The following is a 27,252-nucleotide window of genomic DNA, read 5'->3' on the forward strand; positions in this document are numbered from 1 at the left end:
TATGCTGGGTATAGAGATTATGTAATAAAAAAAGTTTATGTTAACTAATTAGAATTTAAATAAAAATTTGAAAAAAAAAGAATGACAATGGAGGTTAATTATACTGTTCTATTTACATTGTATATGTTTGTAATTTCCTATTATAAAAAAGTTTAAGACTATATTCAGATTAGCAAACCTAGAAGTTCACTAAGGATTAATAAGAGATATACGGGGCATAGTCCTAACTGCTAACCAAGGTCCAGATCAAAATGAATGGCATCTTTTCTTTTGTTTCTTATTTTATTTGTTTCTTATATTGTTTCTTATTTATTTATTTATTATTATTATTATTTATTTACTTGAGAGAGAGAGAGACGGAGGCAGAACAAGCTTGGGGGGGGGGGTAGAAGACAGAGGGAGAGGAAGAAGCAGACTCCGCACTGAGCAGGGAGCCCAATGTAGGGCTGGATCCCAGGACCCCAGGATAAAGACCTGAGCTGAAGGCAGATGCTTAACCCACTGAGCCACCCAGACGCCCCTTCATTTTGTTTCTTACACTGTTACCAGGTCTGAACCACTGCATTCATTCTTATATTCTTAGTAACACAATATTTGCTAGATACCCTCTTTCTATAAACTGGAAGAAAAAGATGAAAGTTCACTAGGTGATTATAACTAAGGCAACTTTGGAAAAGAGGCCAACTCTCACAATCTCACTAAGAATAACATGACGTGTGATGTAGCTCTTAAAAACTGAACACACAGCATTTGCTCAATTAGATTATACCTTGATCTTTATAACTCAAATGCAACAGTGGAAGTCAAGTATAAATTTGGAACATGAGCAACATTATATAAATCCAGTACCTAACTTGTGGATGATTTCAGATACTCAATAAAAAAAATTTTCCCCACTGTTATTACTTGGTTTAGGATTTTATTTATTTGAGAGACAGAGCATGAGAGAGGCGTCCTAGCCAGTCACCTTAATGTAACAACTACACTAGTATTTTTTCTATGATACTATGATAGCTAAGTATTTCCTTGATAAAGCAAGCATTTCATGTCAATAATCTTCATTGGTTTGGCCCAATAAGAAATGCATGACATTAGCTGCAAACTTCCATGTATCTATGCGTCTTCATTAACCCCATAGAGGTGTGAAAAGACCAGGTCTCTCCCGGATTAACACTCTACAAAAATAAGTGAACAATCAATGTATTTAGGGGGGATTTATATAAATACAAAATCTCTAATTTTAGGGATAGCTTAATAACGGATTTTTCTAAATATCTTTGAGAAATCACAACAATTTCGTTAAAACCTTATTTTTAAAAAATATAAAAAACTGGAGCACCTGGATGGTTCAGTCAGTTAAGAGTCTGCCTTAACTCAAGTCATGATCTCAGGGTCCTGCGATGGAGCCCTGTGTTGGGCTTCCCTGCTCAGTGGGGAGCCTGCTTCTCCCTCCGCCTGGCTGCTACTCCTCCTACTTGTGTATACTCTCTCTGTTAAATAAATAAAATCTTTTTAAAAATAATAAATAAGGGCGCCTGGGTGGCTCAGTGGGTTAAGCCTCTGCCTTCAACTCAGGTCATGATCTCAGGGTCCTGGGATCAAGTCCCGCATCGGGCTCTCCGCTTGACAGGGAGCCTGCCTCCCTTTCTCTCTCTGCCTGCCTCTCTGTCTACTTGTGATCTCTCTGTGTCAAATAAATAAATAAAATCTTTAAAAATAAATAAATAAATAAAAATATTTAAAAATTACAAATTAAACATATGTATTTTTTATATACATACCCTTTAAAACAGCTTTTTCTACATTGTCTAATAATAACCATAAATACTGGAGGCCAAAGTATTAAGTAATAGGAAATCGGTGATTTTGAGACTATAGTTCTTTTTAACCTGTTTTCTCAGCTCAGCTAAATGTTTGTTTCAGTCACATCATTCATTCTCCCTCTATACAAACAGTATTTTTTTAAAATCTTTTTTTACTCCATAAGACTCTAAAATACACTCAAGTTTTAAACTAAAAATAGCTATGATGTGCAAATATTTTCTTAAAACTCACATTAAAAATGCTTAAAAATAGTTTTTTCAGTTACAAATGTGAGCCCTCTAGTATGTTAGCTAATCATACTGGTTCTACGTAGGCTGCTACACACAGTTAGTGAAACAATGATGGTACTGAAACCACAAGGAGTCCTAGTGTCAACTTTATCTTTTTTTTTTTTTAACATTATTTACTGGGACAATGTACACATACAGATTTGTATAATGAACACTAGTGTATGTAACCTGAAATAATGGCTTACCACAAAACATTCCTTAAAAGGTTAAAAAGAATTCAAACTGAGCAAGAAAAATACTACTGTGATCCAGCAACAATTCAGTCAGCAAGTATATATGGAAACTTATGCAAAATATCTTATGATATCTGTATGTTAGCTGATTTCTAGCTTTCATACATCTTCCTTTTGTGATTCTAGAATTATTTCTATGTGAGATTTTCTAGATATGGTAAAGGGGCCTGTTTGGTTTTTTTTTTCCCCCACAAACTATAAATTCCTAAAATATTAACTATCCATGAGACTAAAATTTTTTAACAGTATTAAGTAGAATAAGCAACCTATATGACTTAACATTCAGGTCACATGGCACTGAAGCTTCAAGTAATAATACAAAGCAAGCTACTACTAACTATTGATAACTTTGATAACCTCCCCTTTAAAAATAATTTTATCTAATTATACCCCCAAAACTCAGAAACCCTATGCTTTCAAACTATTCTCTCCCAAGTTATGTAAGGCTTGGATGAATGTAATCTAATAAAGCATCTACTGAGCATTTAATATATGTCAGGCACTTTGCAAAAAGCTTTAATGTAGGGGCACTGGAGTGGCTCAGTGGGTTAAAGCCTCTGGCTTCAGCTCAGGTCATGATTCCAGGGTCCTGGGATTGAGCCCCGCATCAGGTTCTCTGCTCAGCAGGGAGCCTACTTCCTCCCTCTCTCTTTGCCTGCCTCTCTGTCTACTTGTGATCTCTGTCAAATAAATAAATAAAATCTTAAAAAAAAAAAGTTTTATATGTATTATCTATTTAATCCTCACAAATTTCTAAGATACAGGAATTTTTATTATCCCTATGTAAAAAGAAGGAAAATCAGTTGATCTCCAGTTTTAGATGATTCTAAAACTAAATGTGGTTGCAAAATTTGGTTCCATTTCCCAATTTTTCAGAAAATATGCATAGAGTCATACCATTTCACGTAATATAGAAACTATTCTTTCTTTTCATAACTCAGATTTTTTTTTCAAAAGCATACAATCAACTTTATAATCATTCTTTTTTAAAATGAAAGAAACTCTTTTGGCCAACAAGTATCAACAGGAAAAATACCAATGGAATATAGAAACCATAATCTACTTCTATAGTCTCATGTACTTCTCTTTACGTCTTTAAAGACACCCTTACAGTAGAAAATTATTAATCTCTTTCTTAAACAATGTGCCTTCTTACCTCAACAGTTTTCACCTATTACTAACAGAGCACTCTGATCCTTTCTGTACCTTAGGAAACTTAGCAATCCTAAGAAACTTGACATCCTACGTTACAATTTATCAATGTTTGTTAATGAGTTAAAACATTTTACATGAGATCCTTAAAGGCAGTAAATAAGATGAAAACAGATTATATAAAATTCTAGCCTGAAACCAACTTATTTTGATAAAAAACATTAGAATCTAAAGCAGTGTTTGTTTTCAATTAATGTTTAATAGGAATAAACCTGATCTTACTGATGCGTTTAGCTGGTTCTGCTATTCTCTGGAAATAAACTGCTCAGTCATGAGAGAACAGTTCTTCTTTACATATTTAATGAATCATTTTTTGCCTATAATGTTATTTTCACTAATAATGCTTGGGGTAAGTATCGACTCTTTAATTAATACAGTACTTAGATACAGTCCAAGCTAAAGGTACTGAGATACGTTAACAGATTTCTCCAGATGATTCTCAAGCTAATTAGTTATGAATTCATTCTTACACCTGAAAAGTTTACTGCCAAAATAGAAAGTAATTATGATTTTCAGACAATCAATTATCCTTACTGATGCTAAACACTTCGAATGGTAAAACATTCAATCATAAAAACCAAAATCAAACACAAATAAACAAGTTACCATAAACAGCTAATATGTTTATTCACTTTCTGTAAACTCATACTCAGCAAAAACATACTAACTTATAATTTATAAAATTCATTTAAATCTTTTTGGTGTGTTAACTCTCCTTCTTCCCCACAGAAAAAACTGGATTAAAATTGGATACATACTTGAGAGAAAACAATAGGCTACCTCATTCAGTAAGGTATCCTCTCACTTTAGATAAGCTCTCTACCCAACTCCCATTCAACTCCTGAAACATGTCTAGATCTTCTATTTCAGCCCCTCATATACTTAGCTCAGTTATAAGGCATTAAAAATATTATTAGACAAGGATACATAATGAGGTATATTTTGAGGCAAATAATAAGGTAAACAAAGGTGTTCTGCCTGCTTTAATAAAAATGTAGCATTCAATTATCTAGCAATAAGAAACTTCAATTTTATTCATATTGTCAATAACTATAAACACTGGATGTACTATCATCCCAAAGGATGAAGAACACAGAAATAAAATAAGACCTGGGTTCAAGTCCAGATAAGTTTATCTCTTATTTATCTATAATAAATAAAAAATAATAATTCTGCCAGAATTACATAATTTATAAGAGTCTTCTGAGACTGAATAAATTAATTTAAATGAAAACAATTTAAATTAAATGCTATAGAGCACTAAATTAATGTTATCATATCAGCACATCACAGGCAAGTTCAGGACACCAGGGGTTAAAAAAAAATAAACAAAATAAACAAAAAAACAACTCAAAAAAGCCTTCAAAGCAAATGATACCAACAAAGGATTAGCAATGAGAAGTACATTGGGCCACCTGAGGTGCCTGGATGGCTCAGTCCATTAAGGACTTCAGCTCAGATCATAATCTCAGGGTCCAGGGATTGAGCCTCCCTCCCCACCACCTCCTCGCATTGGGCTCCCTGCTCAGTCTGCTTCTCCCTCTCTGCCCCTCTGCCTCCCTGCTCATGCTCACACCCTCTTTCTCTCTAATCAATAAAATCTTCTAAAAAAAAAAAGTATTAGACCACTCAAAAATATCAGTTAAAGCCAGAAGACAGTTGTGTCATGTTTTCAAAATCCTGACAGAAAATAATTTACAACTTAGAATATTGTATCCAGCAAAATCAGAAATTCTGGAGTAAAGGTAAAATAAACACATTTTCAGATGCAAAAGTCTCAGAAAATTTACTCCCTACGTCAAGAAGACACTGAAGGTTGTCCATAAAATGAGTAAAACAAAAAAGAAAACTATACAGGAAATAGGGACTTCATGGCAAAAGAAATGCAAAGAGAACTTCCAGGATCATGGTAAACAGGCTCCAAGATGACAACTGTACAGTAGGCCTAGCAAGCCTCGGAAACTCCCTCGGACACACTGACAATCTAGTTTCAAGGGGAACTGAAGAAGCCACGAGTCAGGAAATGATTATCTGCTATATTTTATTGTACTGCAAGAAGCTTTAGAGAATTTTAAAAGCTTTAGAGAATTAACACATAGAAAAGTAGGGAAACTAAATAATGTTAACTATTTCAGGAAAATAAAAAGCTATATAAATCAAAAACAGCAGGAATAAAATCATAGTAATCTACAGGGCTCCACTGCAAAAACAGTTACATACGAATCACAAACATGTAAAAAAAAATCAACACTGATTTAATGAAAAACTGGAATTATAACTACGTATGGAAGAGATGACAAGTATATGTATTTTTTTCTGGATTTATGCAAGGACATGTATTTTTAGGAAGGAAGATATAAGAGTTAAATCTTTGTCTTCTATAACAGTAAAGAGATGTTTAAAATTAAACAAGAATCAAGAAATAGTAGCATGAATATGTTATTCAGGAAACAAGGAATAAAATACCAAAAGAAGGAGCAAAAGAGGTACCAGTGATTGACACTGAAAATTAGACATCAAGGTAGGGAAAGGCTGGTAGGAGTAATTTTAAGCCTACAGTACTTACACGAACTTTAAGTATATTCGTATTCGTACAATTCTTTTTAAAAATAGAAGTATGTAAATAACAAAAATAAGTAGGAAAATGAAAGAAAAGACCACTCGAAGTCCCCAGTTTCTATTTTCTTTATCTCTGAAACAATCCCAGTGGAGGTAAGACAGATAAACACAAGTTAGGGTTGCTCTAGATGAGATTTCTGTACTAGATAAGATGTATAGCTGATAACCTCAAAATGGTTTCATACAAATTTTGGATTATATAATCACTTCTTTATTCCATGTGCTTGTAAGTACTTAAATATATAATTTATAGAAGAATAATTTCATAATATCTTATTTCTTTCAAAAGCAATATATATTTTCCTTAGCCTAACTTCTAGAACTTTACTTACACTAACTGCCAATTACATGCAGTGTTTTGTACTCTGTACCCTCACAAGAGGAGGCAGGTATAATTATGACCTCACATTTTATTAATAAGAAAACTGAGTGGGCAATATATGAAGTAACTTGTCCTAAGTCGCCAAACAGTGCATAGTGGAGTCAGAAATCACACTCCTAACTCTATGACTCTAAATTCCACTCTCATACCATTGATATTTCTGAACTCAATGAAGAAATGTTTGTTGTGTGCAGCATCCTCTTCTAGATGCTGGAAATATAGTGATAATGGAAACAAACATGTCCCTGCCCTTTACAGTCATTACATTTTAATAAAAAAGACCCAAAAAACCCCATGATATAACTACATAATGTGATGCTAGACAATGATGAACTATATAATATGATGCTAAGTAATGATGATGAAGAATTGGAGAGAAGTGGATCTTTTTAATGAGGGTAATGAGAGGAAGCCTCATGAGGCAATGACCTTTAAGCAGACATATGGCTGAATGATGAACCAAACCACATGAAGATCTAGGGGAAAACATGTCAGGCAAAGAGAAGAACAAATGGAAAAGCCTTAGGGAGAACGAAATTTTGTTTGTTCAAGGATGAGTAAAAAGGCCACTGAGGCTAAAGTGAAATGAGCGGAGTAGGATATGAAGTAAGATACAGGCAGGGGCCAGAGCATATAGCGTCTTATAGACTGTTATTAAAAAAAAACATTTTTTTTCTGCTTATGATGGAAGTCACCAGAGATTTTAGGTGGAGTAATGAATGATCTGATTGAGAACATTTAAATAATCTCTCAAGGGACGCCTGGGTGGCTCAGTTGGTTAAGTAGCTGCCTTCAGCTCAGGTCATCATCCCAGAGTCATGGGATCCAGTCCCACATCGGGCTCCTTGCTCTGCAGGGAGCCTGCTTCTCCCTCTGACTCTGCCTGCCACTCTGTCTGCCTGTGCTCGCTCTCGCTCGCTCTCTCTCTGACAAATAAATAAAATCTTTAAAAAAAAAATTTTAAATCATCTCTCTAGTGATAATGCTGAGAATTGATTTTGGAGGGGTTAAAGGAAGATGATCAAATCAGAAAGATACAGAAAAATGTGAGATCAGAAGCTGTCCCATAGGCTAACATCTAGCCCCACGCAGCAACTGAGCATTTGAAATGTGGCTCATCTGACAATGAGATGGGCTTTAAAAGTAAAACACACACCTGATTTTGAAGACATTTTGTAGGAAAGAAAAAAAGTAAAATATCTCAACAGTTTTTCACATTTAGTACATGTTGAAATGATAATATTTTAGGTGTATTAGGTTAAATAATTTAAAATTAATTTCACTTGTTTCTTTTTATTTTTTTAATGCGGGAACTATAAAATTTTAAATCCCAAATGTAGTTCCCATTATATTTCTATTTGACAGTGCTAATCTGGATAGTGACTTGCCGAAAGTTTTATAAGTGGAGAAAGGGGGGTGCCTGGGTGGCTCAGTGATTAAGTGCCTGCCTTCAGCTCAGGTCATGATCCCAGAGTCCTGGGATCAAGCCCTGCATTGGGCTCCCTGTTGAACAAGAAGCCTGCTTCTCCCTCTCCCTCTCCCCCTGCTCGTGTTCCCTTTCTCATGGTCTCTCTGTGAAATAGATAAAATCTTGAAAAAAGAAAAAAGTTGAGAAGGTAAGCAGTGCCTGGGGTGCCTAACCTCAGCTGGTTAAGCATCTGATTTCAGCTCAGGTCATGATCTCAGGGGCCTGGAATGGAGTTCTGCCTAGTTGAGCACTGCATGGAGCCCTGCATGGAGCCCCATGTGGGGCTCTGTGCTCAGTGAGGAGTCTGCTTCTTGTCCTCTCCCTTTGCCTCTACCCCATTGGCATGCACGTGCAAGCAGCGCGCATGCTTTCTCTCAAATATGTAAACAAAATCTTTGGACAAAGTAAGAACTATGGGATTTGGGATACATTTTGAAAGCATAGCCTGTAAAACTTGTGTGAGGAGTAAATGTGGAGTAGGAAAAGGAGAAAAATCACTTTGATTCCAAAATTCTGGCCTCAGAAACCAGGTAACTTGGTGGTAAAATGTGCTAGGCTGGGAAGGCTGGGCTGGAGTCTTACGTCTGAGCTGCCCCACTGGCTATCCCAATGTCAAGTCACAGACTAGGCATTCACAAACAAAGGGGCTTCATTCATAAGGAGTATAAATAAACGAACCCTTAGAGTTATGGAGTGGTCAGCCTAGAAAGCCTATCCAACAGCCTCATGTCAAGTATTCGGAGTAGAGGATCAGTAAATACTGTTGATTAGTTGTTGGGCCACAGTGCAGCCACATAATTTTGGTTCTGTGGAACGCTAAACTCTGCTAATAACATCTGAGGAAATATAGTAACTGGGAGTTCAAATGTTTTAATCTCACAGCCCACAATTCCAGGGTTAGCTCCACCACAGGGAAGTATACTTGACCTCGCCATCCCTTTACTCACTTCTAAAATGAAGGTAATACCTACCTCAAGCCGTGAGAATTAAGTAAAAGAATGTATGTAAGGTAATAAACATTAGACCTTTGACCTGGCACACGGTGTAAGTTTAATACATGACGACTCTTAATAAAACCATAGACTAAGAAATGGATTACATAACAAAGCTACAAAGGATTTTTGGAGAGTTTCATTCTGGTTCTACTTTAACGATAGAATATATAGTATCTAATTTCAGAAATCTCCAAAATTAAAATGTGTTACCTGTAAGTAGTGTTTGGAACATAGACATCCCTGGCAGGAAACTCCAAAATTTCTCTGGTAGGTCTAACCCTACTGTCTGGGTAAAGCTTCACTTGAAGCAGCTCTGGAGTTAGGCAATAATGGGGATTTTCAGGTGCAGGAGAAATGTCTATCTTCAGCTGAGCTGCATATAAAAACATATTGTAAGAACAATGTAAATGTAAGAAAAACTTCATGTAAAAATGTTCCTGGAAGGATTTAGACCCTATTTTTGCAAGAAGTCTAGAAATTACAATCATCTCAGACCTCTAAATTATTTCATTTTACCAAGTCTCAAACTTACAAATTACTGATACAGAAATAAGTACATGTAAAATAATAAATGCCTATAATGAATGAATGAGAAAAAGCAGCAAAAGAAAAAAAAACAGAAAGAGGGATCTAGCATAGACTCAGCCAACATTCTGAAAGTTAAGTGATTTAACTTAAACTTTTTTACTCTGGAACAACAAACAAAACAGTTTTACTCTGGAATGGTTTGTTCTGATTATAATATGAATTTGTTTCTGAATATTTACCATTCTACATACATTCTCTTTCCTCTAAAAAGTAATTTTAAGCCATGAAATTATTCATCATTCTCTTTGCAGTACTCAAATTATCAAAAGTACTGAATCTTGCATATAAACTATTAAGATCAAAAGAAGAGAATAATGAGATAAAGAAGACTGACAGGCATTGGGCTAAGAAAAACATATGGGTTAGAGAAGTGAAAAAAGAAGTACATAATTACCAACGATATGACATATTAGTGATGATAAGGGCTGTAATAGAGTTTAATCAAAAATTTAAAATACCTGTAATAGGTCTTAGTCGCCGTAAAACAGAAGATGGCCTTCTCATATCAGCAAGAAATTTGTACAAATCTTCATCACTTAGGCGGTCTCCTTCCTGAGGAAAAAGTATTCCATAAAACAAACACAGTAGATTAAAAATAAATATATATTGCCTATTAATATTCCTACCCTCTTCTTTCAGGTTAGCCAGAAAGAAAAGTAAGATTATTAATATAATTATGATTAAAAACAATTACCCTGCTAATTTGTTTTCTTCTTTTTATGCTTTCGATTTTATTGAGTTATACTATTTTCTACATTTTAATTTTTTATATTTACTTATAGCCCATTATTCATGTTAGAAGGTATTATAGAACACACTAAAATGCTGAAAATCAATACAAGTTAGAGGTAGAGGAAAAGGAAAAAAGAAAAATAATAGACATAAAAGAAACATATATATGACAGTCTTAAAAATTTTTTATATTTGAGTTTTTGTCTTTTCAATTTTATATCACCAAATTTCTCAAATGCAGAATATACAGCATTATCTAAATTTGAAAAAGAAAAGAATAAGAAACAATAAAAACTACACTTTTTTTCTGATTGCAAGTAATTTTTAAAAAATTTTTTCATTTGAGCATAGCTAACACTAATGTTAGGTGAGTTTCAGATGTACCACACAGTGATTCAAGGCGTTTATACGCTATGCTACACTCACAACTGTAGCTATCATTTACTACTATATAACACCATTAAAATATAATTGACCGCACTCGTTACATTGTGCCTTTTAGTCCCATGACTCCATTCATTCTGTAACTGGAAGCCTGTTTCTCCCACTCCCCTTCACCCATTTTGCCCATCCCCCAACCTTTCACTTCTCTGGCAACCATCAGTTTGTTCTCTGTATTTACATGTCTGATTCTGCTTTTGTTTGTTTATACGTTTAAGAAACTACTCTAAAGGAAAAGAATAATTATCCTGCTACTAAGACCAGAAAGAAAACTGTGACACAATCTCAATCAATGGGAAAAAAGACAAGCATACAAACAAAAAAACCAAAGCACACCTAATTAATACAAAATTTTCAATTCAATATTTTTTCTTACAAAAGAATTTTGCTCTTTTATTCAAGAATCAATCTCTGGGGGCATCTGGGTGGCTCAGTGGTTTAAAGCCTCTGCGTTCGGCTCAGGTCATGATCTCAGGGTCCTGGGATCGAGCCCCACATCAGGCTCTCTGCACAGCGGGGAGCCTGCTTCCCCCTCTCTTTCTGCCTATCTCTCTGCCTACTTGTCTACTCTGTCAAATAAATAAATAAAATCTTTAAAAAAAAAAAAAAAGAGTCAATCTTTGGATTTTATTAATCCAAACCTCCTGCACTTGATATCTTACTGTTTTTAAGCACTGTTCATATATTTCTTATTTTGTATGTTAATGAACATATTTAACATTACTACTGTGAGCTCATCTTGAGCCATATCCCATTTGTTCGCTATTATATTCTAAACGGAGTAAAGAATTGATCTCTTTTATCCCACTACTTAGAAATGTGATTTTTAATTTCCAAGTGATCCAAGATTTTTGTTAATACTTTGATAAACAGTTTTGAGTTTTATTAGGTCATGATTAGAGAATTTCATTTTATGAAGATTTTTTCCTGTGGTCTAATTATTGTAAATGTTCCATCAGCTGCTAAAACAATATACACTCTCCTTCTGTCAGATCTTTAAATGGTCTTAACTGACAGTACATTCAGATTATCTCTACTTAATTATTTCTGTCTACTTAACCTGTTAAATTGATTCTATTATTGGCCTCCACTCTCTACTCCCTGTATGCTTTTTGTTGGGTGAGACATAATTCCCACCCCCAGGGGTTGGCCCTGTGACTTGTCTTGGCCAATAAGCAAATGTGATGCAGAGACCTGATAAACATTTGCACAACTGAGTTTGGCCCTTCTGTTGAACTCCTGCCACTAGGATGAGAACATGACCAAGCCAGCCTGCTAGAGGATGAGAATAGAAGAGAGACATGGAAGACACCTGAGTCACGTTAGTCTTCCCAAGAGAAGTCAGTCTAGATCAAATAATCAAAGTCAGTCTCTGAATGTGAATGAGCCTAGCTGACACCCCCTACTTCTACACTGTGTATTCACCACTGTATATGCCAACTTATATACCTGTCAACAAATACACTTCTTAAAACTAATGGGTGGGTTTAATTTTGTTCTTCTATCTCCATGTACTTTTATTTATTTTTTTTTTTTTAAAGATTTTATTTATTTATTTGTCAGAGAGAGAGTGAGCGAGAGCGAGCACAGGCAGACAGAATGGCAAGCAGAGTCAGAGGGAGAAGCAGGCTCCCTGCAGAGGGCAAGGAGCCCGATGTGGGACTCGATCCCAGGACCCTGGGATCATGACCTGAGCCGAAGGCAGCTGCTTAACCAACTGAGCCACCCAGGCGTCCCTCCATGTACTTTTAATAAATCTGACTTGACAATTTCAATCTGTACATAAGCACTGCTGATTATTACATCGCAATCATGGTTAGTAATCTCTCATCAACTTAAAAAAAGAACTACCTTCCGTAACTCATTTAGGAGAAACTTGTACCTTGAATTCTACTATATTAAAGTTATAATCTCTGCTTTTTACTTAGTTTACATTTGGCTGGTGCATAGTACCCTAGCTATTTAAAAATACTTTTAAAAATTATACACGCTAATAATTTTTAAAAATACACTATACAAAGTATAAATGCTTTTCATTAAAATAAACAAATAAACGTTTTCTATTATTGATGTTTCCAATCATCATTCATTCAAAGTTTTCACAATCACTTTGTGCTAGCTTCCAGCTACCAGTCTCCAACATAGTATCCAGTACGTGGTGAATGCTCAAAAAATATTTGCTGGATAAATAGGTAGGTGGGTGTACTGATACTCAGTACATGCTGAACACTCAGAAACTATTTGTTGGATCAATAGGTAGGTAGGTGGATGGATGACTTGTTGATTTAAGGTTACAATACCAGTTCAATAATAAAGTAGGCTGAAGAAATGAAAAAAGAACTGGGAAATAGTGCAGAAGTGATATAGTGCTTGAAGAAGTAGAAAGAGAGAAAAATGTCATAGCTGCAAGGCTGAGTCACTGTATCACGTAAATCTACTGCCCAGTTCCTGTAGCTTTATTTGGCATATCACTTCATCCAAATAACACTGTGGCCTTTTCTAGACTCTTTCTTGTTCTATTGCCCATAATAAAAAGACCCTTACCACTTTAGATAATTCTCAGCTACTTTACTCTTTCAAGTTATAAGATATCAGTAGGCCAGGATTTCCTCAAAAGAAGGAATTCTTGGACAATATTTAGCACTTCCCCTTCTTCTGTTCCAAAACATACACATGATTCCAATTCATTTTGTATCAAAACCTAGTGTGGACATGCACACGTGCATGTACTCATGCAAAAATTAGGGAGAAAAAATCTCACTGAAGGAACATTTAACCTCGCTATGTGCAATGCACTATTATTTTTCTATTCTACTGTGGTTTTTTTTTAACCTGAGTATTATCTATTACATTTGCATTACTGTTAATGAATCATGACCAGCATTTGAAAACTCCTGATTTGATTCATGATTTGAAGTACAGAGAACATATTTGAAAAGAATAAAATACTTGATCAAGAACTTTTGGACCTATAAATGCACCTATAAAGATAATGTTGATTAGGAGCTCCTGGGTGGCTCAGAGGGTTAGGCCTCTGCCTTCGGCTCAGGTCATGATCTCAGGGTCCTGGGATTGAGCCCCGCATTGGGCTCTCTGCTCAGCAGGGAGCCTGTTTCCTCCCTCTCTCTGCCTTCTTCTCTGCCTACTTGTGATCTCTGGCTGTCAAATAAATAAATAAAATCTTTTAAAAAATAAAAATAAAAATAAAAAATGTTGATTATATTTTAGCACAAAAATGCATTACAAAGGCCTGAAAGTCCTATTCCATACAGCATTGATGTGGTAAATTCAACCCAAAAAAACCTGGATAGGGAAGAGAGATACAACCACACAATCACTGACTGAAAAAATTCATATACCATAAATGTTTAAAAGTTAAAATATTACAATTGAGAAATAGGATATAAATGTGGAGGATAGATTTTGATGCATTATTACTATAACAGTTAAATAAATATAATTATACAACAGGCATAAGATTATTTTATTCTAATACTTCTTATTCTTAAAAGTTTTTTTAAATTTCTCAAAATCACAAACACTGCATGTACATGTACAATTACAATTTTTCTGAAAATAAAAAAATTTCACAAACAAATAGCCCCCTAGAATTCCTACATGACAGAATAATACCTGCTTAAAAAAATTTGTCACTGTGAGAGTAGCAGGTCGAAAGCTGGTCAGGTTACAAGCGTCATCTCCACTTGTTGTCCTTTCGAGTGATCGTCTGCCAACAATACTAGAATTCCTCCTCTCTGACCAAGACCCTTTTCGTTCTACCGAGGGGGGAAAAAAAGCATGATATTCATTTTCATAATACTTAAAACTTGTTTTATTTATTTATTTTTTAATATTTTATTTATTTATTTGACAGACAGAGATTACAAGTAGGCAGAGAGGCAGTCAGAGAGAGGAGGAAGCAGGCTCCCTGCTGAGCAGAGAGCTTGATCCCAGGACCCTGGGAACATGACCTGAGCTGAAGGCAGAGGCTTTAACCCACTGAGCCACCCAGGCGCCCCTTAAAACTTGTTTTTTTTTTTTTTTTTAAAGGAAATCTATTTTTTTTTTTAAATTTTATTTATTTATTTGTCAGAGACAGAAGGAGAGAGAGCAAGCGAGCATAGGCAGACAGAGAGGCAGGCAGAAGCAGAGGGAGAAGCAGGCTCCCCGCCAAGCAAGGAACCTAATGTGGGACTCGATCCCAGGACCCTGGGATCATGACCTGAGCCGAAGGCAGCCACTTAACCAACTGAGCCACCCAGGCGTCCCTTAAAACTTGTTTTAAAGCAGCTTTCCAAACACAGGGGGAAAAGTCATTAAAGTTGAAAATTCAGCATATTGATTATAGAAGGAGCTTCACTTCTGGAGAGTGGGTGGCACAGTCAGCTAAACATCTGACTCTTGGTTTTGGTTCAGGTCATGATCTCAGATTTGTGACACTGAGCCCTGAGACAGGTTCCACACTCAGTGCAGAGTCTGCTTAAGACTGTCTCTCCCTCTTCCCTGTGCTCACTCTCCTTCTCTCAAACAAATAAATAGAGCTTTAAAAAAAAAAAAAAAAAAAAAAAAAAAAGCACTTCTGGAGAGATCAGTAAGAAAGCACTATACCTAAATCTTCTGGTTCTCTTTTTAAAATTTCTCTAGTGTAAAAAAAAAAGTCTCTACTATGCTATAATTATGTATATAACCAAAGATGAGCTATGATGAGCAGCTACAGAGGAACCATGTATTTGCTGGGAAATATTCACACAATAAAAATTTTAGTAACCATGTAATAGTCCGTAACTTGAATTTGAATTCAAAACAGAATTTTAATTCCAAGTCCTTGCATAAAACACCATTATTCAAAACCAAATGAACAAAATGAAACAAGATGGGATTGGGAGGGAGACAAACCATAAGTGACTCTTAATCTCACAAAACAAACTGAGGGTTGCTGGGGAGAGGGGGGTTGGGAGAAGGGGGGTGGGGTTATGGACATTGGAGAGGGTATGTGCTTTGGTGAGTGCTGTGAAGTGTGTAAACCTGGCGATTCACAGACCTGTACCCCTGGGGATAAAAATATATTATATGTTTATAAAAAATTAAAAAATTAAAATTTTAAAAAAAACAAAACAAATGAACAGCTATGTTGCAGATCAATAAGGAAACAGAAGACTTTAAACAAACTAGACATTACAGACATCTATACGACATATCAGCAAGGAAAAGCAGAATACATGCCCTTCTCAAGTGCACACAGGACATTCTCCAAGGCAGACTAAGCCATAAGACAAAAATACAATAAATTCAAAAGGTCTGAAATTACACAAAATATGTTCTCCAACAACAGTGAAAGCAAACTATAAATTAGTAACAGAAGAAAATCTGGGAAATTCATAAAATGTAGAAGTTACCGCAAACTCTCAAATAACCAATGAGTCAAAGAGGAAGTAACAAGGGAAATCAGGAAATAGTTAAGATGTATGAAAATGAAAACACAATATCCCAAGACATATGGGATATCACTGAAACTGCTCAGAGGAAAATTTGTATCTATAAATGTCTATATTTTAAAAAAGAAGAAGAAAGCTCTCAAATCAGTAATTTAACCCTACATTTTAAGAAACAAGAAAAAAGAAAAACTAAGACCAAAGCAAGCAGGAGAAAGGACTCAAAAACAAAACAAACAAACAAAAAAAAAACAGCTGAGGGACACCTGGGTGGCTCAGTCAGTTAAGCATCTGCCTTCAGCTCACGTCATGATATAGGGTCCTAGGATCAATCAGGCTCCCTGCTCCGTGGAGAGTCTGCTTCTCCCTCTGCCCCTCCCCTGCTTGTGCTCTCTTACCCTCTCTCTGTTGAATAAAAAAAAAAAATAAGATCCTAAAAAAGAAAATGACAACAGCTGAATGGCAATAAATGAAATAGAAACTAGAAACACATCAGTGAAACAAAAAACTGGATCTTCTAAAAGAAAATTTTAAAAACGTTAGCTAAATGGATAATTTAAAAAATGGGAAAGGCTCACATTACTAAAATCAGGAATAAATGAGGAGACATGATTACAGCTCTTAGAGAGAAAAGGGATTATATTACAATATTATGAGTAACTGTAGGTCAACAGTAAGATAACTTACACAACATGAACCAACTTCTAGAAAGAAATACAGTACTGAAACTGATTAAAGGTGAAACAGAAAATATAAAAAGATCTAATTAGTTCAGAAAAAATTTACCACAATAAGGCAGAGCCAAGATGGCTTCACTAGTGAATTCTTCCAATTTTTCAAAAACCAAATACCAATCCTTCACAAAACCCTCCAAAAACCAAAGCAATAATTCACAACACATTCTGTGAAGACAGTGTTACTTTAACACCAAAACCAGACAGAGATGTCATAAGAAAGAAAAACTGCAGGCCAATATCCCTTATAAATATAGAAGAAAAATATTAAACAAAATATTGAGAAACATATTCTAACATCTACAAAAAACTTGCATACCATGACCAAGTAGGACTTCTCCCAGAAATGTAAGATAAATTTAACACCCAAAACCCAATCAAATAATGCAATACACCCTACTTAAAGAATAGAAGACAAAAACCATACAAGTCAACCCAAAGGTAGAAAAAGCATTTAACAAAATCCAACATTCTTTCATGATAAAAAACACTCAAAAAGTCAGGCATAGAACAGAATTTTGCCAATCTACTGAATTATATCGATAAAAAACCTACAGCAAATATCATACTTGATAATAAAAGACTGAATGCATTCCCCCCCAAGGTCAGGAACAAGAAGAGGATATCCACTTTTCCCACTTTAATATTGTATAGGAGGTTCTAGTTAAGATCATTAAAAAAGAAAAAAGAAATAAAAGACATCCAGATTGAAAAGGAATTAGTAAACCTTTTTGTTATTTGCAGATGACATGATCTTGTATAGAGAAAATTCTAAAGAATCCAGAAGAGAAAAAAGACAAACTTATTAATAAACATGTTCAAATAGTTTCAAAGTACAAGATCAATATTCAAGTCAATCAATATTCAATTCAATATTCTATACACAAGAAACGAACATTCTAAAAATGAAATTAAGAAAACACTTCCATTTAAAACAGCATAAAAAAACTAAAATATTTGGGTATCCATTTAACAGAAAAAGGATAAGACTTGTACACTGAAAACTATAAATGTTGGAAAAAATATTAAGATCTAAACAAATAGAAAAACATTCCATGAACTGTAAGACTTAATATTCCCCATATTGATTTACAGACTCAATGTAATGCCTATCAAACTTCCAGCTGCCTTTGTGCAGAAATCAACAGTTGATCCTAAACTTCATATGACACTACAAGGGTCCAAAATAGGCACACACACAAAAAATCTTTAAAAAAGATAATAAAATTGGAGGGCCGCTCTCTCCACTTTCAAAAATTACTGCAAAGCTAAAATAATCAATATGGAATAGTATTACCATAAGCTTAGACATATAAATCAATTGAATAGAAGTGAGAGTCCAGAATTAAACCCACATATCCATCATGAACTGATTTTTAACAAGAATAGCAAGACCATTTGCTGGAGAAAGAACAGGCTTAGCAAATGGGTGTTGGGACAACTCATTACCTACATAAAAAGAGTAACGTTGGACCTCTACCTCTTAACATGTAACTTGAACTGAATTATACCCAAATGTAAAAATTACACCTTTAAACTCTTAGATAAAACATATAGGTAGATCTTCCTGATACTGGGTTAGGTAATGCTTTCTTAGATATAACTCCAAAAGCACAAGCAACAAAAGAACTGAGAAATGAAAATTCATCAAAATTTAAAATATCTGTGCTACAGAGAATACCATCAAAAAAGTAAAAAACAAACAAACAAACAACAACAACAAAAAACCCCACAGTCTGGGAGAAAATGTCTGCAAGTCCTTAATTAGAGAAAAGATTTGTATCCAGAATACCTAAAGAATTCTTAGAACTCTAGGACAAGAATATAAAAGAGCCACATAAAAAATGAGCATCTACTAGATAACAAGACAAAACAGACATTTTAAAAAAAAAAAGTGCAAAGGATATGACTACATCTTTCTCCACAGAAAATATACAAATAGCCAGTGCAAAAAATAACTCTCAAGGTCATTAACAATCAAGGAAAGGCAAATCTAAACTATAATGACAAACCTCTTTACTTGTACTAGGATGGCTGCAATCATAGGGCCAGATAATAAAAGTGTTGGTAGAGATATGGAGAAATTGGAGCCTTCACACACTGCTAGTAGAATTTTTAAGGTTGCAGAAACATTGGAAAACAGCCTGGCAGTACATCAAAAGGTGAAATACATGGGCGCCTCGGTGGCTCAGTGGGTTGAAGGCTCTGCTTTCGACTCAGATCATGATCCCAGGGTCCTGGGATCGAACCCCACATGGGGCTCTCTGCTCAGCCGGGAACCTGCCTCCCTCCTATCCCTGCCTGCCTCTCTGCATACTTGTGATCTCTGTCTGTTAAATAAATAAAATCTTTTAAAAAAAAAAGTGAAATACAGAATTATCATTTGATCCAACGATTTCTAATATATAAAGAAATGAAAACATATGTCCACACAAAAGCTTGTACATGAACTTTAACTGCAGCATTATTCATATTAAACAAAAAGTATAAACACATAAACAACCCAAATGTGCATCAATGGATGAATGGATTAATAAAATGTGGTATATCCACACGATGCACTATTATTTGGCAATAAAAAGAAATTTAAATACTGATGTGCTACAACATAGACGAACTTTTAAAACATTATGCTACGTGAAAGGAACTAGTTACGCAAAGACTACATATTGTGTAATTGTACTGATATGAAATGTCCAGCATAAGCATATCCATACAGAGTAAGGAGTTCTCAAGTTATTTAGGGTTGGGTTTGGGGACTAGGAGAGAATGGAGTTACTGCTAATGAGTACAAAAAAGTGCTCCAAAATTAGACTGTGGTGATGGTTGCAGAACCTTGTGAATAAAAAAAAAAAAAATGAATTATACACTTTAAATGGGTGAATTGTGTGGTATATAAAGTACATCTCAATAAAACTGTGGGGAGTAAAAGCAAAAAAAGAAAACCTTTTCATACTTCAGAACACTGCAAGGTCTACAAATAAAACAAGTCTATATAGAAAAAAGAAAAAATTATACATTTAGGAATATTTTATATAAAACACTCTTACCTCCAGTGCTTATTTCCACCTCTGTAGAATCTCTTTCCAAACTCCCCGCACTGCTAACAATATTCATTAAATGGATTGCAGTCCAAGCAAAAGGCATGCGATATTTCCCAAGTCTTTGACAAAACTGATCGGCTTGACTTCTCAGCTTCTCCAGTTTTTCCTTATTCTGCAAAACAAAACTTTATACATTATATAATTATGCTCAAAAGAAATGAACTAAAGACTACTTCATAATACATAAAAAGATGGGGTAAGAATTCTCCATTCTCAACAAAAATGGAAAAATAGGGGTGCCTGGGTGGCTCAGAAAGTTAAGAGTCTGCCTTCGGCTCAGGTTATGAACCCAGGGTCCTAGGATTTAGCCCCACTGTGGGCTTCCTGCTCAGTGGGGAGTCTACTTCTCCCTTTCTCTGCCCCTGCACAAGTGCTGTCTCTCTTGCTCACTCTCTCGCAAATAAATAAAACCTTCTTTATAAAAAGATGGAAAAATAATTTATACCTTTCAGAGGTATACACTATTTATCTTAACCACTGAATAATTTCGACCCATTCTATAAATATATATGTAGAGTAAGTCTTTTAAATTTCTCTTTGTGATTATCTCACCTTGTTCCTAGGAGAGAAAGGAGAGCAAATGCCAAACATGTTTATGTATTATAAGTACCATTTTATGAAAAGAAGTATAACTATGTTCTACTCAGTAACTCCTAACTATAAAATAATTCAAGATTATGGACTTACTAAATTGTTATTATTCTGAAAAAGATGGAAGCAGCTGAGCCCTTTGGAACTAATCCTTAATTTATGGAAAGAAAAGGAGTAAGGTATGGTGAGACTGGGGAGCACAGACAGGCTAATAAGCCAAGAACTGTAATAAGAGAAGTAAAGAAAAAATTATTACAAAGGGACCAAACCCCAGAAACAGACTGATGGTCCAAACAGTACATGCCTATCAGGAAGATATACTGAAGCTGGCCCAACTTTTAGGCTATCCCTGACACAAACACTAAGGGGGCCTGTGATAGCCAACCAATGGTCTAAGAGTAAAAACCTACACCAAATCTCTTATATGCTCTTTCCATATAGGATGTATACTCTACCATAGTCCTATCTTGAGACTCAGGTCTGGGAAAAGAGGGAAGGATAACTAAATGGTAGCACTGTTTCTTCCTATCTATTATACCTCCAAAACAGAATCTTGCTTTAGAGACTAGATATCCACTGTACTTGATTCTATCAGCTTATATACGTATGTAATAGGTTGCTATTATAATTATGAGCTCCATAAAACAGGAAATTAAATTAAAAAAATGACAACCTGGGGAAAGCCAGAATACATTAACCCTGATTTCAACCAGCTAGCCAGGGATAAGAGAACATTATCATGTACCCAGGTTAACCTTGATTAGCAGAAAAGTCTCAGTTCTTATAAATTTCACAGACAGAAAGCAAAACATATTTTAGATTTTGGTAATTTGTCCAGTATTCCTCAGGCATAGTCTCCAGGCTATTAAAACTATTAAATCATGTGGTCAAAGATCTAAGATCATCTGTTATTCTTTTTTTTTTAATTACTTAAGAGATTTTATTTATTTATTGGAGAGAGACAGAACAGGAGCCGAGAGAAGGAAAAGCAGGCTCCCCATTGAGCAAGGAGCCCAATGTGGGACTTGATCCCAGGATTCCCAGGATCATGACTTGAGCCAAAGGCAGACACTTAACTGTCTGAGCCACCCAAGCTCCCCTCATCTGTTATTCTTGTGGCTAATTCAGGGTATCTGAAATTTGGTACCAACTTTAATATAAATTATTCTTGTTTTATAAATTGATTCAAATTCTACAACATAGTGGTCTGATAGCAAAACAAATTGCATTTTCTATTTTTACCATATTTCTTAATTATCTGCAACTAGACAGAGCTCCAGAATACTGGCGTCTTGCTATGAAAAGTTTTACTATCAATACCACTATTTTATAAAAATATCACTACTTTTAAAAACTTTCATTATTTAGGAATTAAACTATATTAACTTTGTTGTCTCCAAGGGGGGGGAACACGTAAAGAGTAAATTAGTTTGCAGGTAACAGAGATTTTAAATAACAACACAGCATAAGGTACCTGGTGGCTCAGTTGATTTAGTATCTGACTCTGAATTTTAGCTCAGGTCATGATCTCAGGGTTGTGAGACTGAGCCCACATTGGGTTCCATTCTGGGTATAAAGCCTGCTTAATATTCTCTCACTCCATTTGTCCCTTCCCAGCACCCCTCTAAGACCAAAAATTTTAAAAAAATAATAATAATAATTACAGCATATGACATAAGCTTGGTGACAACGGAAATAAAAAAGAAAGTAAAAAAGTGGGTAGGCCAAAAGAAAATGATGAATTAGTAGTGAAATTCCTTAATATACTTTGTATAGTATTCTCCCAAATAACAACTTGGGAAATCTGAGGATGTTTAGGGTTGGACTCAGGAGATTTGGGGGAAATGGGGAAGGACTATATGACTATAAAGGTGGAAAAAATGAGATGCATGATAGTCTACCTTTGTGGCATCTGCTTCTTTGAAAATCATGTATGGCTCTGCACACTCTCCGATGTCACCCTGCTGTAGGACTTTTTCCAGCTGTCAAAGAAAAAAAAGTAAAGACTAATTAAGCCAAAAAAAAAGAAAAAAGAAAAAAAGAAGGGAAATAAAAAGAAAGAAGAGTTGGGGGGGAAAGCAATCAGCCTGGAATGCAAGGATGGTTCAATATAAGAAAATCAATCAACATAACGCACTACACTAACAGAATGACAGAAAAAAAAAACACACGATCATCTCAGTTGATAAAAAAAAATAACTGGGCAAAATCCCACACCCTTTCACACTAGGAATACTCAACAAACTAGCAATACAAAAAAAGCTACCTCAACATAATAAAGGCCATATATGGAAACACCACAGCTAAAATGATATTCAATGGTGAAGTTGTTCCTCTTACATCAGGAGCAAGATAAGGATGCTCACTTTTGCCAATTCAATTCAACAAAATACTGGAAGTCTGAGCCAGAAAACAAGGAAGAAAAAGAGAAAAAAAATGAGTCCAAATTTGAAAGGAAAAGTAAAATTGTCCCTGTTTACAGATAGGATCCTTTGTTCAGAAAGTCCTAATATATCACACACACACACACACACAAAATGGTTGAACTAACAAATACAGCAAAGCTGGAGGATGCAAAATCAAAATGCAAAAACCATTTGTATCTCTATATACTAATAATGAACAATTCAAGAAGGAAATTAACAATTTTATTTACAATAATATCAAAAGGAAAAAAATACAAGTATCTTCCGCTTTTAGGAAGCTTACATTATGCCACTCTTTTTTTTTTTTTAAGGATTTTATTTATTTTATTTGACAGACAGAGATTACAAGTAGGCAGAGAAGCAGGCAGAGAGAGAGGAGGAGGAAGCAGGCTCCCTGCTGAGCAGAGAGCCCGATTCGGGACTCGATCCTAGGACCCTGAGATTATGACCTGAGCCGAAGGCAGCGGCTTAACCCACTGAGCCACCCAGGCGCCCCAGCCACTCTGCTTTTACAGAAGACCTGTATTAATAGTTGTTTTTGCTAACTGAAAGAGTTTCACTTCTATAAAAAAAGGCAACAAGTAAAAATACCATTCAACATTTGCTTTGCAGTTGCCAGGTATACAGGCAGCATACACCCTGAGGAGCAAGAGTGGGGCTTTCCAGCTCCCTCCCTGGACACTCCACTCAGCATCTCAGCATCAAGCTGCCATAGCTTTGAACTGTGTCAGTGAGTATCTGTGCTTTATCTCCATTTATTTTGTGCATTTGTTGGCAAGATATGTCTAAAGTCATATTTGTATATGGGTCAATTTGTATCAGGAAAGTGTGAGAGAGATTATTTTTGGGGCCAAATAAGGATGAATAAACCATTTTAATCATGTGAAGGAGTATGACATGACAACATACATAAAAGAACAAATTAATGCTGCACATAATATGGAAGACTCTCCCAGACATCATATTGAGTGAAAAGCCAGACACAAAAGCCTGCATATGATACGATTCCTTTCACATGAACTTCAAGAAGAAAAGCCAGCAATGGTAACAGAAGTTAGAATACTAGTTATCTGGTGGAAGGGCATGGGTAGTCACTAGAAAGAGAAACACAAGAACCCTCCAGAGTAATGAGGTAACAGAAATACCGTATGTCTTGAGCTGAGGAGTGATTATACAGATGAATACATGTGGAAGAATTTACCCAACTGTTTACTCCAGATTTGTATGCTACAAAGATCTTACTGTAGATAGTTTATATCTCAGTATTTTAAAAAACCTGGTAAAGTAGCAAGTGTAACTAACTGAAACTTACTCACTGCTAGTGGGAATGCAATTATCACAGATACTTTGGAAATCCATTCGACAGCATCTACCAAAGCCGACATACAAATATTGTATGACTTGGCAATTCTACTCCCAAGAACAAAACTAAACAGAAATGAATACATGTCTATCCTCAAGAAATGCAAATGTTTACAGAATTACTGATAAAAACCACAAAATTAAATTAACCAAAATGTCAATCACCGTAAAGAGAATAAATAGTCATATAATACTATATAGCAATGTAAATGAATTTTTAAACTGGGGCATGGGGCGCCGGGGGTTTCAGCTGGTTAGGCATCAGACTCTCGGTTTCCACTGAGTCATGATCTTGAAGTTGTTGGATCAAGCCCCGTGCTGGCTCCACCTTCAGTGAAGTATCTGCTTGGGATTCTCTCTCTCTCTCTCCCTTTGTTCCTTCTGCAATTCTCACATACACACTCTCTCCCTCTCTCAAATAAATAAAATCTCTTAAAAAATAAAAACTGCTGCATAGAGCAGTAAGATTAATCACACAATCAAGTAGCAAGTCACAAAATAAACATACTCTTCGATCCTATTAACACAAGTGAATACTTTTGGGGGAGAACTAAGGGAGTAGTGAACAGTCTATGGGCAGTTTCTGGGATTCTGGTTAACATTTTGTTTCTTAACCTGGGTGGTAACATAATGTATTTATTTGGGGATAGTTCATTAAGCCATACATTTATGACTTTATAATACTTCATTAAAAATTTTAATTAAAATAATTTAAAGCTTATTTTGTTATAGTTACCTTACTGTAAACGCAAGTTGGGTTTTTTTTTTTCCATCTATTTGCAGGTTTCTTTCAATGAGCTTTGTTTTTATTCTCTAAAAAAGACTAGTGCAGCTAAATATTTGCTTCTAGGATTGACTATTCATTGTAGCTAAGACCTATTTTAACCTGAATTCATAGCAATGTGACCACAAAGTAGGACATTATTCCTGTGGGTAAACAGGATTCATTTCATGACAATCCACTTTATAACCTTATTGTAAAATTCATTACCTTTTATGATAATTTTATATAAATAAAGATAAATGATTAAGGAATATATTTTAGGCTTCTCTCAAGTCAAGGTCAAGTTATGGTAAATGATTGTTCAAGTTATCCTAAGCTAAACAGCTTAGTAACAGAGAGATTTTACAATTTGTAATCCTTATTCTTTTTTTTTTTATTTTTGTTTTTGTTTTTATCTTTCTAAGTTTTTATTTATACTCCGTTTAGTTAATATATAATGTAAGAGTAGTCTCAGGAGTAGAATCTAGAGATTCATCACTTATATACAAAACCCAGTGCTCATCCAAGTGCCTCCTTAATATCCATCACCCATTTAAACCATTCCCCTGCCCACCTCAAATTCAGGAACCCTCAGTTTATTCTCTACAGTTGAGTCTGCCCAATGGTTTGCTTCTCTCTATTCCCCTCCCCATGTTTGTAATTCTAATTCTTAACTGGCTGAAAATCAAATCATACGGCTCCATAACCTTGATGATTTAGATATTCATATTTATATAATACAAACACTGAGTGATAAAATCACAGTAAGGTTCCTATGACAGTTAATTTTATATGCCAGCTTGGCTAGGCTATCATGCCCAGTTATTTGACAATCTACATGGTGCTGTGAAGGTATTTTTTTTTAGAGGTGATTAGCATTTAAATCAGTAGAATAAAGTGGACTACTTTCTCCACAATGTGGGTGGGCCTCATCCAATTAAAAAACCTTAAAAACAAAGACTGAGGTTTCCCAAAGAAATAATTCTCAAGTCTGCAACAAAGAGACACTGCCTGAGGGCGCCTGGGTGGCTCAGTAGGTTAAAGCCTCTGCCTTTGTTTGGCTCAGGTCATGATCTCAGGGTCCTGGGATCGAGCTCTGTATCAGGCTCTCTGCTTAGCAGGGAGCCTGCTTCCTCCTCTCTCTCTTTGCCTGCTTCTCTGCCCACTTGTGATCTCTGTCTGTCAAATAAATAAATAAAATCTTAAAAAAAAGAGGCACTGCCTGAATCTTCAGTCCGCTGTCCTGGGGAATTCAGACTCAGAACTACAATAACAAAGGTGTCTAGGTGGCTCAGTCAGTTAAGCTTCTGCTTTCAACTCAGGTCAAGATCCCAGGGTCCTGGGATCGAGTCCCACTTCGGGATCCCTGCTCAGCAGGGAGTCTGCTTCTCCCTCCCACACTCCCTCTGTACTCTGTCACTCTCTCCCTCAAATAAATAAATAAAATCTTAGAAAAAAGACAACAATATCAACTCTTACCTGAACGCCAGCCTACCACCTTCCCTGACACATCTCAAATTTGCCAGCCCTCAGAAATACATGAGCCAATTCCTTAAAATCAATCTCTCTCTCTTTCTGAGTGTGTGTGTGTGTGTGTCTCCATCCTACTCATCTGTTTCTCTGGAGAATCCTAATAGAGCTCCCACTCAAAAAAAACTTAGGAAGCACCTATAGTGCACATCCAATATGGTGTTAATAAACATTAAGATGAAAAAATAAAGATAAAATCTTTGCCCCTAAAAAGCTTGTGGTATTAATAGAAAGACAAGTGCACAGACACCACACAAACTAATATATTTAACCTTATTCTCACCTTTATTACAAGAAAAACATCTTGTGAAGGATAAGTGATAGAAAAAATAGCTGATCTTGCCAAGGTGGTAATGGCAGCAGGTGGTACATGGGGACGTAATAACCCTTTCATCTGCTCAGAATTAAGGTCAAAATAAAAGTTTTCTGAAATCTAAAAAAAAATTCACATATTATATTTAAAATATGTACATTTTACAAAAATCAAACATAGTTTTAAAATACTATAGATATTAGAACATTATAC

At 35.3% G+C, this 27,252-nt stretch overlaps 1 protein-coding gene across 10 annotated transcripts in view; it reads right to left on the reverse strand.

Annotated features, from left to right (window-relative positions):
* Nucleotides 1-27,252, reverse strand: part of DOCK7 (dedicator of cytokinesis 7) — a 218,452-nt gene that overhangs the window by 133,199 nt on the left and 58,001 nt on the right. For all 10 annotated transcript variants that reach the window (XM_059137858.1, XM_059137856.1, XM_059137859.1 and 7 more), the window contains exons 9-14: nt 27,010-27,159; nt 22,547-22,627; nt 20,001-20,166; nt 14,418-14,560; nt 10,070-10,163; nt 9,234-9,396 (exon numbers count right to left, since the gene is read on the reverse strand). In XM_059137858.1, coding sequence (XP_058993841.1) covers nt 9,234-9,396; nt 10,070-10,163; nt 14,418-14,560; nt 20,001-20,166; nt 22,547-22,627; nt 27,010-27,159 — 797 coding nt within the window. The remainder of the gene's footprint in view (nt 1-9,233; nt 9,397-10,069; nt 10,164-14,417; nt 14,561-20,000; nt 20,167-22,546; nt 22,628-27,009; nt 27,160-27,252) is intronic.

Source organism: Mustela lutreola, chromosome 10 (assembly GCF_030435805.1).
Source record: "Mustela lutreola isolate mMusLut2 chromosome 10, mMusLut2.pri, whole genome shotgun sequence".
Lineage (NCBI taxonomy): Eukaryota > Metazoa > Chordata > Mammalia > Carnivora > Mustelidae > Mustela > Mustela lutreola.